The 14,463-nt window shown below is 36.9% G+C and overlaps 1 protein-coding gene across 5 annotated transcripts in view; it reads left to right on the top strand.

Moving 5' to 3' along the window:
* UST (uronyl 2-sulfotransferase) overlaps positions 1 to 14,463 on the top strand; it is a 152,213-nt gene that overhangs the window by 119,458 nt on the left and 18,292 nt on the right. For all 5 annotated transcript variants that reach the window (XR_009153540.1, XR_009153541.1, XM_058169918.1 and 2 more), the window contains 2 exons: positions 4,885 to 4,982; positions 6,710 to 6,867. Coding sequence is in view for 3 of the 5 variants with exons in the window: in XM_058169918.1 (XP_058025901.1) it covers positions 4,885 to 4,982; positions 6,710 to 6,867 (256 nt within the window). In the remaining 2 variants the exon portion in view is untranslated. The remainder of the gene's footprint in view (positions 1 to 4,884; positions 4,983 to 6,709; positions 6,868 to 14,463) is intronic.

Genomic DNA, 14,463 nt, shown 5'->3' with positions numbered 1-14,463 from the left:
TGACTTCTCTCATTGTCTTTGCTTGGGAGAAGCCATCTTGGAAGGTCACAAATGGTAGATTCCGTGACCCAAGAACACTGCAATTGCTGTAAATGCAGGCCATTGTCCAAGCAACCAAATTTTGATCATGTGACTGTAGGAATGCTGCCATGGTTATAAATGTAAAGACCAGTCATAAGTTACTTTTTTCAGTGCTGTTGTAAGTACAAATGGTCTCTAAAGGAATGGCTGTAAGTCAAGGACAGCCTGTAAAAGAGAGTGCAAGGAAAGGGAGTTGGAGTAGAAGACCTCCAAGGTCCCTTCCAACTCTGTTATTCTGGAGTAATTCAGATATTGCGATTGATAAGCATTTCCAGATTAAAATGTCAAGAAAGAATTTCATATTTTAAAAATTGTTGGTTGTCATTTGGAGAACATAGCAGTATTACTGTTCTACCTAATTCATTGTTAATGGCTTCATTCGAGTAATAGTTCAGTTTATCTAGCGAACCTTTTTGGCACCAAGTGCCCAAAGACGAGTGTGCATATATGTACTTTGCGCGCTCATCTGGGTTGTAACTCAGAAGAGGAGCTGCCCCAGGCACATGCACATGCTCGAAAATGAACTTCCAGTTTCCAGCACATGCATGGACAGCTAGTCTTCCGGGTTTCTGTTGTGCATGCTCATGCAACAATCAGATAGCCAGTGCGCATGCTCCCGTAGGTGCACGAAGCCAGTGAACGAAGGCCAGCTGATCATGGCAAGTGCATGCGTTTCAGACACCCAGAAGAAGAACGGGCGATGCCACGCATGCCAGGCGACATGGTTCCGGGTGCCATTTGGGGCACGCGTGCCATAGGTTTGCCATCACGGATCTAGGGCAAATCTCCTTCCATGTTAAACATTTCTGTTCCATCATTTGCCATAGATGGGTTACATTCAAGAATGTAGCGATAGTTCTTAACATTTTTAATGCCAATAGTTTTTGTTACTTGCTACATGAGTTTTTTTTTTCAGTATAAAATATTTGAAAAAGATAAAAGGGAAGTAGCAAAGTGTCAAAGAATAATGAGTTAAGTTTTCTCAAAGTAGAAACTTTGTTCCACTGTTAACAGATGAAAGGGAAGATAAGGTGGTTTAGAGAGCATTGGATCTTTACATCTTTTGTATAAATTCAGGTTACTTTAACCTTTTTATGAAAGGCTATTACAATTTGGATAGGTTGCCCATTTTGCAAATATACATTTTTTTCCTGCATGAATGGAAGAGATTTAAAAATTGTTGCTCTCTCTCTCTCTCTTTTTTTTTTTAAAGGATTTTTAAAATAATGAGGCATGGATTTTTTTTCACCAAGTAATAAGGGGAAAAGCTCTATATTTGGAAAAAAAAGTTAGCCAGTCTGCAGTGAGATTATTATATGCTCAAAAGCAGGTGTGAAATCTAAAAATTTTCCCTACCAGTTCTGTGGGCATGGCTTAATTGGTGGGCGTGGCTTGGTGGTCAGATGACCGGATGGCATGGCCAATAACAATAAATAATAAAAATAATAAACAAAGTACACAAAACAATAAGAGGTACCAAAAACCAACTTTCACACTTTACACACACACAACACCACTGACTCACACAATGTAAAAGCAGCTGCACCAAATCAAAATGGTCCCTGCAACAAGCAGGAACCTCACACAGCCACAAAAAGTCCAAAAACCAACTTTCACACTTTACACATACTGTTGTGTCTTGTCCGCTCTCACCGCAGCCGGGGTCTGCTTATCTGCTCCCGAACACGGAGGAATGTATGCCTCCCGGCCCCAGTCCTGGCTCCATGCCCAGACAAGCTGCAGAGGAGGGGGCACCTCCCGGTCCCAGCCCTGGCTCCATGCCCAAGCAGGCTGCAGAGGAGGGAGCATCCCCCGGCCCCAGCCCTGGCTCCATGCCCAGGCAAACGGAGCAGCTAGACCCCTCCCCCTCCTCCACAGCATGTGAGCCTGAGGAAAGTTTACTTCCAACAGCTGATTGGAGTGACCCTCGCATCAGAAAATTGGATAGGCGGAGGCAACAGAAGGAAGGGAGGGGCAGGCCTTAATGAGTGCTGAGTCATGGAGCCACACCCCATGGCCTATATAAAGGATCTGCTTTCTGGCAGTCTCTGAGTCAGGCAAAGTCGAACTTGTCTTGCTGAAGTCACTTACTGGTCTCCTGCCTGCTCTGAGGACTTTGCTAGGACTTTGGGCAGAGCTGCAGAGGCAAGCCTGATTCGGATTTCCCTGACCCGGCCGTCAGCGGAGGAGTGGGACACGACACATACACACACAACACAACACAACACAACTGACTCTCTCTCTCTCACACACACACACACACAAAATGCCACATACAGCTTTGTGCAATTTTGTATGTTTGTGTAGTTAGAGTGAAATACTACAGAAACACACCAAATCTCAGAAAGCTGCACAAATATTTTATTTTATTATTTTATTTTATTTATATTTTTAGATAAAAGCAGCTAAATTTAAAAGTACCTTAACTTTAAAACTTCCTTAACTTTAAATTGCTATGTCTAAAAAAAAAAAATAAAACTCCTAAAAAAATGCAATTAACTATTTTTTAAAGCTTCCCCCCCACCAGTTACTTATCCAATTCAAGGGAAAAGGCAGGCAGATTGAGCTGCTCACGGATGAGATGGATTGCAGGCAGGCAGATTCAGTTGCTAACTGATGCAATTGATTGCAGCAGCTGAAGCAAGGCCGGAATAGCGAGCGAGACCGAAAAAAGCAGGAGGCTGCCAAGTAGGCAAGTGGGGACCGGGCAATTGGGTGGGCATGGGCAGGGGGGGCCCAGGAAATTTTGCTACCAGTTCTCCGAACTACCCGCCCCCATCGCTACCGGATCATTTGATCCGATCCAAACTGGGAGCATTTCACCCCACTCAAAAGTAGAAAGACTGTACCCACAATGGAATAATGCCAGGTGAAGATGATAGAACTTGCAGAGATGTCAGTAACAGAGTTGTTAATGCCTGGAATGCACTACCAGGCTCTGTGGTCTCATCCCAAAATCCCCAAAACTTTAACCTAAGACTGTGTACTGTTGACCTCACCCCATTCCTAAGAGATCTGTAAGGGGTGTGCTTAAGAGCACCAGCGTGCCTACCGTTCCTGTCCTAATGTTCCCTTTAGTTGTATTCATTTTATGTATTCAATTCATGCTTATACTTATATATATTATTTAATATGTATTTGACAAAATAAATAAATGTCCAAACCGTCTTCCTTGATGAAAGAAAAGGCAACATATGTCTTTTTGAAACCCCTTTTAGAGCTTTTTGCATGAACAGAAAAAATGATCTTATTTTTTATGTTTTTGGTGTTTAGCAAAAAATAGTTAATAGAAAAAAGGCAGATTTTTTTGGTAACCTTGCAGTAAAAGTTAATTTTGTAATTGTACCTAATATTTGCTGCAAAGAAAATCAGAAGGTACTTCTTTCTTTTCATTCTTTTTTTTTTTTTGCCTTTTTTGTCTTTGTCTTTTTTCTTTCTTTTTTACTTTCTTTTCTTTATATTAGTTCTTGTTAGTTTAATTTTCTATTCAAATAAATATATATATGAAAGTTGATCACTGATTAGTTTTGAACATTGATTTACCACCCTGATATTCCCCATTTGGTTTTCTGTTGTTTCTATCAGTTGACATCTTTATCAACTTTATTACTAATTATATATGAAGAAAATGGGATTTATCAATGAATGGTTGCAATTTTGTAAAAAAAGTCATAAATTTTTGAAAATATGTGTTAATTTTTGTTATCAACCAATTTTTATCAGAGTTTTCAAATAACCTAAATTTATTTTGGGGCAAAATGAATTTTGATCCAGTTTGAGTGGATTTGCATGAGGGGAAGTAGAGAAACCATTCAATATGTAATATATCATATATATAAATTTCATATACAGATTTGGTGAGACGGACTACTATAGCTGTAGTAAAATCAGAAAATTTCATCATCAAATATTTTAAAATTGAAACTGAGATTAAAAAGAAGGAAAAACTGCTAGCTATGAAAGGCCTGTTGGAAGATTTATCATCTGATTGACAAAATGACAAAATTTTCCCATCCGCAGTCAAGGAACTCTTTTGTAATAACCTTTCTGGAAATGCCAAAATAAAATAATTGCTGTAAATACAATACAATGATACTCTTTTAATTCTTTAACCGAAATGAAATAAATACCCTCTGAAATAGTATGCTTTAAGTGCACCATTAGCCTAGTGATATTTTTGACTTTTCCAGTTTCAGAACCATATAATGGAACATTAGAATATACAGTATTTCAAATGCATTGATTTAATAATATTCCAGACATTACTGTGGAAGAGTTTTCACTTCTCTATCTCATTTTTGGAATATATCGCCAAATTTATTCAGCATGCAATGTTCCCCTGAAGATTTATCATGCATGAAAACACTGCCAAAATGCTGTATATTATTGTTAAAGGAGAATATTTGTAGCTCATGGGTTGAATTGAAGGATCCTTAGGGTTCTCTGAGCTTGGTTGTTTTTATGCAGATTTTCGTTATATGTATACATAATACACACACACACACACACACACACACACACACACACACAATTTTATATATTTTTGCAAGCAGTTATTATTGCTTAAAAACACTTCTTAAAGTGTTTAAAAAAAAACCTGAAATGCAACTGTGCAAAGCAGAATCTTCTCCCAATCTAGAAGTTTTAATTGTATGAGAGCTCCAAACTGTTTTAACAAAAAATGCAAAATGCTTTTAGTGTCTATGTATGCAGTATTTGTTTGGATTACTGTATTCAAACCACTTACTTTAAAGTTTTTTTTTATTTCTTTCATTTCATTCTCTTTTCCCTCCTCCCTTTTAGGATATTAATGTATGTATTCTTGAGAATTATCCTGAATGTTCCAATCCCAGGTTATTTTATATTATTCCATATTTCTGTGGACAGCATCCAAAATGCAGGTAATTTACAAACTTAACTTTCCTTCTAGCTTTTGTCTTCTTATAGTCTTTCTTATTGTTCAGGGAATCTACGACAAGTTAGATTAAAAAAATTCAGCACCAAAATTCCAATCAAAATCATGTAACTGAAGGACACTGAATTTCAGGTTGTCACCTGAATGTATACAGTACAGTACAGGTAGTCCTAGACCTGTGATGGCGAACCTATGGCACACATGCCACAGGTGTGGCAGGCATGCACAGGCACGGAGAGCCATATCTGCACAGGCACGGACAGCATACGCGCCCCGGTCACCTGATTTTTGGGCCTTCAAGGCCCACCAGAAGTCAGGAAATGGGTCGTTTCTGGCCTCTGGAGGGCCTCTGGGGGGGTGGGGAAGGCCGTTTTCGCTCTCCCCAGGCTCCAAAAAAGTCTCTGGAGCATGGGGCGGGCAAAAAACAGGCCTACCGGGCCCACTGGGCCATCACGTGCCAAAAGCAGGGGAGTGCGGGGGCAGTTGCATGCGGGGGGAAGAGAGCATTGAATTTTGGGTGTGGGCACATGTGCATGCAACCCCCCCCATGCTCCCCCCACTTTTGGCACGCAACAGCAAAAAGGTTAGTCATCACTGTCCTAGACTTACAACCACAACTGAGCCCAAAATTTCTATTGCTAAGTGAAACATTTGTTAAGTGAGTTTGCCCCATTTTACGACCTTTCTTGCCATATTTAAATGAATCACTGTAGTTGTTAAATTAGCGAAATTGTTGTTAAGTGAATCTGGCTTCCCCATTGACTTTGCTTGTCAGAGGGTCGCAAAAGGGGATCACTTGATCCCAGGACACTACAACTGTCATAAATATGAGTCAGTTGACAAGTGTCTGAATTTTGATCATGTGACCATAGGAGTGCTGAAGTGGTTGTAAGTGTGAAAACTGGTCATAAGTCATTTTTTTCAGTGCCGTTGTAACCTTGAACGATCACTAAACAAACTGTTGTAAATCCAGGATTGCCCATACTGTATTTTTTTTTTTTTAGTAAAAGCGCAAATCGCTTATAGAAATAAGTTTGACTTCTTTCCTTGCTCAAAAGCTTCTTAAGATTGACTGTCTTCAACTTTTCATTGCAGCCTGTTCTTAGATGAAACAAAATATCAGAGAACTCACTACTTATTTTACTTAGCAAAATAGCTGAATCGGCTTTGTTACTTTGAATGACTGAATGTAATGATGTTATACTGGCCTTGTAGCAGTGATGGTATTCAGCCTGTTCGGGTAGCCACGTTTTCTAAGCCACGTGCATGCGTGCAAGCCGCATGTGCGAGCAAAACGCATGTGCGGAAGGTGCACGAGCGAAGCAAGCGTGCATGTGCTCACGGTCACATTTTCGGTGAGCGGCAAACCGGTGGTAAAAGTATGTGACCCTCCCACTCTTCTCCAATATTACAGTCCCAATGTTTTAGACTAAAACCGTCACCAATATCGCTAATGAGAATAATAGTCTAACGATCGGAACTAAACTGTAATACAAATCTTTTGGAGTACCTATGTTATGGAAAGTTGCCTATGGTGTATATCAGCATCTCAAAATCTTAATTACAAGGTATTTTAAAACATTTTAAATATGACTCTAAAGCCTTTATAGTTACAATAAAAAAATTACTGTTGTTTCATATGTGGTGATTTATATCGTAGCAGGTTGTGTTGTGTTCAGTGTGAAGAATATTGTTAACTTTTTTTTTTTTAAGGGAACCTGGTGAATGGGCCCTCGAAAGAGCAAAAATGAATGTGAATGAAAATTTCCTCCTTGTGGGCATTCTGGAAGAATTAGAGGATGTGCTGCTTTTATTAGAAAGATTTTTACCTCATTATTTCAAGGATGTACTCAGCATCTACAAAAACCCAGGTAACTCTCTTGATAGTACATCACTAATTGTTTTTATGGCTCAGGATAAAAGATGCTGCTCTACTTGATCTCTCTGTGTATTAATTTAATTTAGGAAATCTACTTATTTGGCATACAGGCCAGTCATGAGAGGTATTCAATTATTGTTATCAGATTGTAGTTGTTTATTGTATGCTAGTTAGATTAGTAAAAAAATTATTCGTTAGGTTTCCTATGTTTCCCAGGAGTTCAAGACAATGTAGGTCTTCTCTAGTCTTCCCTACATCAATAACTCTAAGTTTGGGCTGAGAGATAGTAAATGCCCAAGGATACCCAGTGAGCTTCCGTAGCTAAGAACAGACATGAATCTGACTCTCTTTTGTTTAAATCTAAACAAATACTTTAACTCAGCGGTCACCAACCTTTCAGACCTCAGGGACCACTAAATTCATAATTTTAAATCCTGCGGACCACTAATATAAATTTTTAAAAAGATAAATAGTATTTAGTGCAATATAAAAAATGCAAATAATTTTTCTGTGGACCACCAAAATTTTCTCGCAGACCACCAGTGGTCCACGGACCACCAGTTGGTGACCGCTGCTTTAACTAGTATATTTTTTTGGCACTCTGATATTCTTAACAGGCTACAGTGCGACATTAACAACTTAGCCTCTTGTTTTTATCCAAATAACTTTGAGGTTGACTAATAGAATAAGGATATGGCTGAAGTTGTGGTCATTTGTAAAATGTGTGCTCTTTTAGTTGTTAGTCATTCAAACTGTTGTTATAAGAAAAATGGGTATAGAAGAAGGAACCTAAGTAATCTCCAGATTGATATCCAGCACAAGTCAGAAACTGACTTTGTACCATCTAACATTCTCCTGTTGCTGAAAGCAATAATACAATTTGCAACCACCAAAATGAGGTAGATTGGGATGAGGAAAATATGGTGACTGCCTAACACCCACCAGGGAGTTTCCGTAGCTGAAGATAAATTTGGACTTTTCCTAAATCTGTTATTTAACTACTATGCCAATCTGGCTTTCTATATTCTAGGGCATAACTCAGTCCTTAATTTATTTATTTTTTAAAGTCAGGTTTGTGTACTACTTTTCAACACTGAAAGGGGCAATTAAAGGAAAGTAAACTAGGACAATAGTCTGTAATTGCATATACAGTATACTTAACTTGACAGTACCCAACTGACCTGAACTGATTTCAAGTAAGGAAAACACTGGTTAGTTTTTGGAATAAGAGCCCTCTGGAGGTTCCAGGGATGATGGTTAGATGGTGAATTTGAAAGAAAGCCTTCCAGAAATGTCAAATCCCTTCCCTAATATTGCAAAGAAAACCAAATGGATGCATCACCAAAACCTAAGCTTAATTCAAGGAGTCCTTTATATGTATATGGGCTAAATATTTACCTATATATTTAAAATATAAAATGCATGCTTGAAAGATAGTTTCCCTCTGAAATGCTTTGCAATTCTTTTGGATATAACAAACTGGACAGTATTTTTCTTTTAATTTAAATGTCTTGCAGTTAAATGTTTTCTTAGATAAGGTTTGAAAATCAGATTTCATGGACAACAAAAAATTAAAGCTCTTTTTTCAAAAGCTCATCTTATATGATAGGTACTATTATGGTCCTTTCTTCTCATAATTGTTAGGTGAATCACTGCAGATGTTAAGTTGGTAATACGGTAGTTAAATGAATCTGGCTTACTCACTGACTTTGCTTGTTAGAAGGTCACAAAAGGTGATCACATGACACTGGCCACTGGAACCTTGATAAATGCATGCCAATTGCCAAGCATCTGAATTTTGTTCATGTGACCATGGGGATGCTACAAGAGTCGTAAGACTGAAACTGGTCATAAGTCACTTTTTCCAGTGCGCCTTTAACTTCAAATGACCACTAAACAAGTACTAACTTGTATTAATAGAATTCTATTGATCCTCTATTCACATTAGAATAGAATAGAATAGAATAGAATTTTATTGGCCAAGTGTGATTGGACACACAAGGAATTTGTCCTGGTGCATATGCTCTCAGTGTACATAAAAGAAAAGATACGTTCATCAAGGTACAACATTTACAACACAATTGATGGTCAATATATCAATATCAATCAATATAAATCATAAGGATTGCCAGCAACAAGTTATAGTCATACAGTCATAAGTGGAAAGAGATTGGTGATGGGAACTATGAAACGATTAATAGTAGTGCAGATTCAGTAAATAGTCTGACAGTGTTGAGGGAATTATTTGTTTAGCAGAGTGATGGCCTTCGGGAAAAAACTGTTCTTGTGTCTAGTTGTTCTGGTGTGCAGTGCTCTATAGCGTCGTTTTGAGGGTAGGAGTTGAAACAGTTTATGTCCAGGATGCGAGGGATCTGCAAATATTTTCACGGCCCTCTTCTTGATTCGTGCAGTATACAGGTCCTCAATGGAAGGCAGGTTGGTAGCAATTATTTTTTCTGCAGTTCTAATTATCCTCTGAAGTCTGTGTTTTTCTTGTTGGGTTGCAGAACCGAACCAGACAGTTATAGAGGTGCAAATGACAGACTCAATAATTCCTCTGTAGAATTGCTTGATTTGGCCAGAAGGTGGCACTACATGTCTTCTTTTCTTTTACAATTATAAAATAGACCCTTAAAAAGCAAACTCTCTGCATCTGATTTGCACTTCAAATTGTCAGATTTTATATTTTGTTAAGAAAAAATGAGGGAATTGAAATTTCCCTGTCCTTCCTTCTGAATATATAAGATTCAAAAGTATCTCGAATAATGATGTTCTTAAGAAGGTTTATGTAGCACTTTTTAAAAACAACTTTTAATTTGTTCCCTTTATAAATATAGCTGGAATACTGCTGCTTGGAATATTTTCATATAAAGAAAGAATAATATCTATGAATTATGACAATGTTGCTGCAGTATTGCTTTTGGCACAACAAAAAGAAACAAACAGAATCCTACAAATATAAATAGGAAATTAAATAGGAAATTAAATAGGAAATTAAATAGGAAATGTATGTGAATCTGTTTTTCTATTTGAGGCAAATATCTCTTCTATTGAATAACAAAGGAATCCAAATTAAAGCTCTTTTTTCAAAAGCTCATCTTATATGATAGGTACTATTATGGTCCTTTCCTCTCATAATTGTTAGGTGAATCACTGCAGATGTTAAGTTGGTAATACGGTAGTTAAATGAATCTGGCTTACTCACTGACTTTGCTTGTTAGAAGGTCACAAAAGGTGATCACATGACACTGGCCACTGGAACCTTGATAAATGCATGCCAATTGCCAAGCATCTGAATTTTGTTCATGTGACCATGGGGATGCTACAAGAGTCGTAAGACTGAAACTGGTCATAAGTCACTTTTTCCAGTGCGCCTTTAACTTCAAATGACCACTAAACAAGTACTAACTTGTATTAATAGAATTCTATTGATCCTCTATTCACATTAGAATAGAATAGAATAGAATAGAATAGAATAGAATTTTATTGGCCAAGTGTGATTGGACACACAAGGAATTTGTCTTGGTGCATATGCTCTCAGTGTACATAAAAGAAAGAAAGAAAGAAAGAAAGAAAGAAAGAAAGAAAGAAAGAAAGAAAGAAAGAAAGAAAGAAAGAAAGAAAGAAAGAAAGAAAGAAAGAAAGAAAGAAAGAAAGAAAGAAAGAAAGAAAGAAAGAAAGAAAGAAAGAAAGAAAGAAAGAAAGAAAGAAAGAAAGAAAGAAAGAAAGAAAGAAAGAAAGAAAGAAAGAAAGAAAGAAAGAAAGAAAGAAAGAAAGAAAGAAAGAAAGAAAGAAAGAAAGAAAGAAAGAAAGAAAGAAAGAAAGAAAGAAAGAAAGAAAGAAAGAAAGAAAGAAAGAAAGAAAGAAAGAAAGAAAGAAAGAAAGAAAGAAAGAAAGAAAGAAAGAAAGAAAGAAAGAAAGAAAGAAAGAAAGAAAGAAAGGAAGGAAGGAAGGAAGAAAGAAAGAAAGAAAGAAAGAAAGAAAGAAAGAAAGAAAGAAAGAAAGAAAGAAAGAAAGAAAGAAAGAAAGAAAGAAAGAAAGAAAGAAAGAAAGAAAGAAAGAAAGAAAATAGACAAAAGAAAGGAAGAAAGAAAGAAAGAAAGAAAGAAAGAAAGAAAGAAAGAAAGAAAGAAAGAAAGAAAGAAAGAAAAAAAGAAAGAAATATTACTTTTTGTCAAGCAAATTGTACCAGAAGGGAGTGGGCTTCAGATGGCTGATGCCAGAGGGATTGATGATTTTCCGGGAGGGCATTACGAAAAAAATCAGTACAATTGCGGAGGCTACGGCCTATGTGGAGGAACACAAAGCCCTCCTGGAATCAGATGATCCAGGAATTGAAGAAGGGGAGGTTATAGATCATGGGGCGGAAGCGGCTGCCGCTGTTGCGGCCCTGGAGTTGGGTCAGGCTGAACCCAGAGTTCTGAGATCCAAAACTAGGAAGTGATAAAGATATTTGGGATTGTGTTGGTTTTCCTTATTCTCTTTTGTACGATATTCTGTTTATTCTTGACTCTTCTTTATTACGTTTTTAAAATTTGTAAACTTAGCTACTTCGTGTCACCTGCTTGCCATATGGCTGTTGTATGTGTTAAAAAATTTGAGTAAAATTCTTATTTTAGATAAGAAAACTGAAAATTTACCATACCTGATATGTATTTGTATAAACCTTTTTTGACTAATAAAAACTTTTTGAATAAAAAAAAAAAAAAAAAAAGAGTCATAAGACTGAAACTGGTCATAAGTCACTTTTTCCAGTGCGCCTTTAACTTCAAATGACCACTAAACAAGTACTAACTTGTATTAATAGAATTCTATTGATCCTCTATTCACATTAGAATAGAATAGAATAGAATAGAATTTTATTGGCCAAGTGTGATTGGACACACAAGGAATTTGTCTTGGTGCATATGCTCTCAGTGTACATAAAAGAAAAGATACGTTCATCAAGGTACAACATTTACAACACAATTGATGGTCAATATATCAATATCAATCAATATAAATCATAAGGATTGCCAGCAACAAGTTATAGTCATACAGTCATAAGTGGAAAGAGATTGGTGATGGGAACTATGAAACGATTAATAGTAGTGCAGATTCAGTAAATAGTCTGACAGTGTTGAGGGAATTATTTGTTTAGCAGAGTGATGGCCTTCGGGAAAAAACTGTTCTTGTGTCTAGTTGTTCTGGTGTGCAGTGCTCTATAGCGTCGTTTTGAGGGTAGGAGTTGAAACAGTTTATGTCCAGGATGCGAGGGATCTGCAAATATTTTCACGGCCCTCTTCTTGATTCGTGCAGTATACAGGTCCTCAATGGAAGGCAGGTTGGTAGCAATTGTTTTTTCTGCAGTTCTAATTATCCTCTGAAGTCTGTGTTTTTCTTGTTGGGTTGCAGAACCGAACCAGACAGTTATAGAGGTGCAAATGACAGACTCAATAATTCCTCTGTAGAATTGCTTGATTTGGCCAGAAGGTGGCACTACATGTCTTCTTTTCTTTTACAATTATAAAATAGACCCTTAAAAAGCAAACTCTCTGCATCTGATTTGCATTTCAAATTGTCAGATTTTATATTTTGTTAAGAAAAAATGAGGGAATTGAAATTTCCCTGTCCTTCCTTCTGAATATATAAGATTCAAAAGTATCTCGAATAATGATGTTCTTAAGAAGGTTTATGTAGCACTTTTTAAAAACAACTTTTATTTTGTTCCTTTTATAAATATAGCTGGAATACTGCTGCTTGGAATATTTTCATATAAAGAAAGAATAATATCTATGAATTATGACAATGTTGCTGCAGTATTGCTTTTGGCACAACAAAAAAAGAAACTATGCATATAAAGTATACATTTATTTATCTAAACAGGAGCCATAAATCTTCCGTTAGCTGGTCATTCGTGCATCTAGAATTGGTGTTTACTTACAGTGCATAAAAATTCCTCTACATGGGTTTATGATTTGCATTTGCTCTTCAATAGTTACAATTAAAGTAAACTAAAACTATGAGAAGGGCCATACAGTAAATGTGCAATCAAGCACAATATTTTCAGAGGGAAAACATACTTTGACCATTGTTTTAATTATGTAACAAAAAGTTAGTGACAGAGATTTATAAATTCAAAATTGGCTGGCTCATATTGGGTAATAGCAAGGAAACGTATAAATCTGTATATAGCAGTCACTGAGACACGCAATTGCATAGATACAGCTCCCAATACTTAACCAAATCCATGAATCAGATAACGCCTAGATTTTGTAGCCTTGTGTATTTTTTTTTTAATCCTCCTTTTTACAAACAACTGCAAAAGAACCTTGAAAGTAAGCTGAGATAAGATGGTGGCAGAGAAACAAAGCAGACCCATCAGTAGCCAGCCTCCAAGAGGGGTACTAGAACTAAATCTATAACAAAGAAACTTCTGTATTAAGAAATCAGATGTGAGTATTGAAAGAAATAGCTCCATAGTGCACAATCCTAAATAGGCCATAAAAAGTCAACTTCATAATGTTAAGTCAAAAAGAAACAAACAGAATCCTACAAATATAAATAGGAAATTAAATAGGAAATGTATGTGAATCTGTTTTTCTATTTGAGGCAAATATCTCTTCTATTGAATAACAAAGGAATCCAAATTAAAGCTGCATAAATGAAAAAACAAGGATTTCCCATTTTTTCTTCCCCCATTCAAGAAAGGCCTGTTGAGATAGCCTGGGAATGCCCCTGTTCTCATGCCTCTATTGTATATATTATCCCATATGTAGAAGGAGGACAAGAGAATAACCTGCTAGATCAGTGCTAAGAATACTTTAGTGGAGAGTTTTCCTAATGATTCCCATTATGGTCCAGAGCCCTGACTACATAACCTATGGAGCCTCTGCTATTGCTATGTACATAGAGAGACGGGGTGGGGTGGGGTGGGGTGGGGGTAGTACTCACCTATGTAAATAAGTGCCTTGTGTCAGATAATCTACTTGAAAGTGGAATATGGTTCCCAGGTAGACTAGTTTTTGTGATGTGTTGTTGACCATCATTGGCCCAGTTAAACTCCTCAGAATAGCTGAAGTGTGAAATATACATGTTTTAAAGAAATACATTTTATGTTTTGGTTATGCTTGTTTTCTCATCATTGCCAGAAACCACTGGCAATACAGAAAATAACGTATGAGTTGCTGTGGAGAAATCCATATGATGGTAGCTGTTCTGTATCACTAACTCCTTCATATGAATTGTATAAAATAATGCTATGCAAGGTCATCTTTTTGCTGCTCTTTATGGAAAGTGTGCCTCAGAAAAAGCCAACTGAACAAAAGTGAGCCTCAAGCCAGCTCTGAGCTGATGGGAAGCCTTTTCCACATTATGCCAGCGAGCTAAGGAAATTCTTGAATATATGTCCCTTCCCTTTTTGCTGTCTTCTCTTTCATTAGGCAGCAGAGATTAATATACTCTATTCGCAATAGGTCTGTTATATGGGGAACGTGGGGACTGTGATTAGTTTAAATGATAATTAAGAACAACCTCCAAAATTCAGAATCATGGCTTATTCATATTAAGCATAATTCAACAACCATGGTTCCCCCACTCCAAACATCTC

This window comes from Ahaetulla prasina, chromosome 1 (genome assembly GCF_028640845.1).
Source record: "Ahaetulla prasina isolate Xishuangbanna chromosome 1, ASM2864084v1, whole genome shotgun sequence".
In the NCBI taxonomy this organism is placed as follows: domain Eukaryota; kingdom Metazoa; phylum Chordata; class Lepidosauria; order Squamata; family Colubridae; genus Ahaetulla; species Ahaetulla prasina.
Note: the sequence above shows the minus strand (reverse complement) of the source record. Positions and strands in the feature narration are given on the sequence as shown.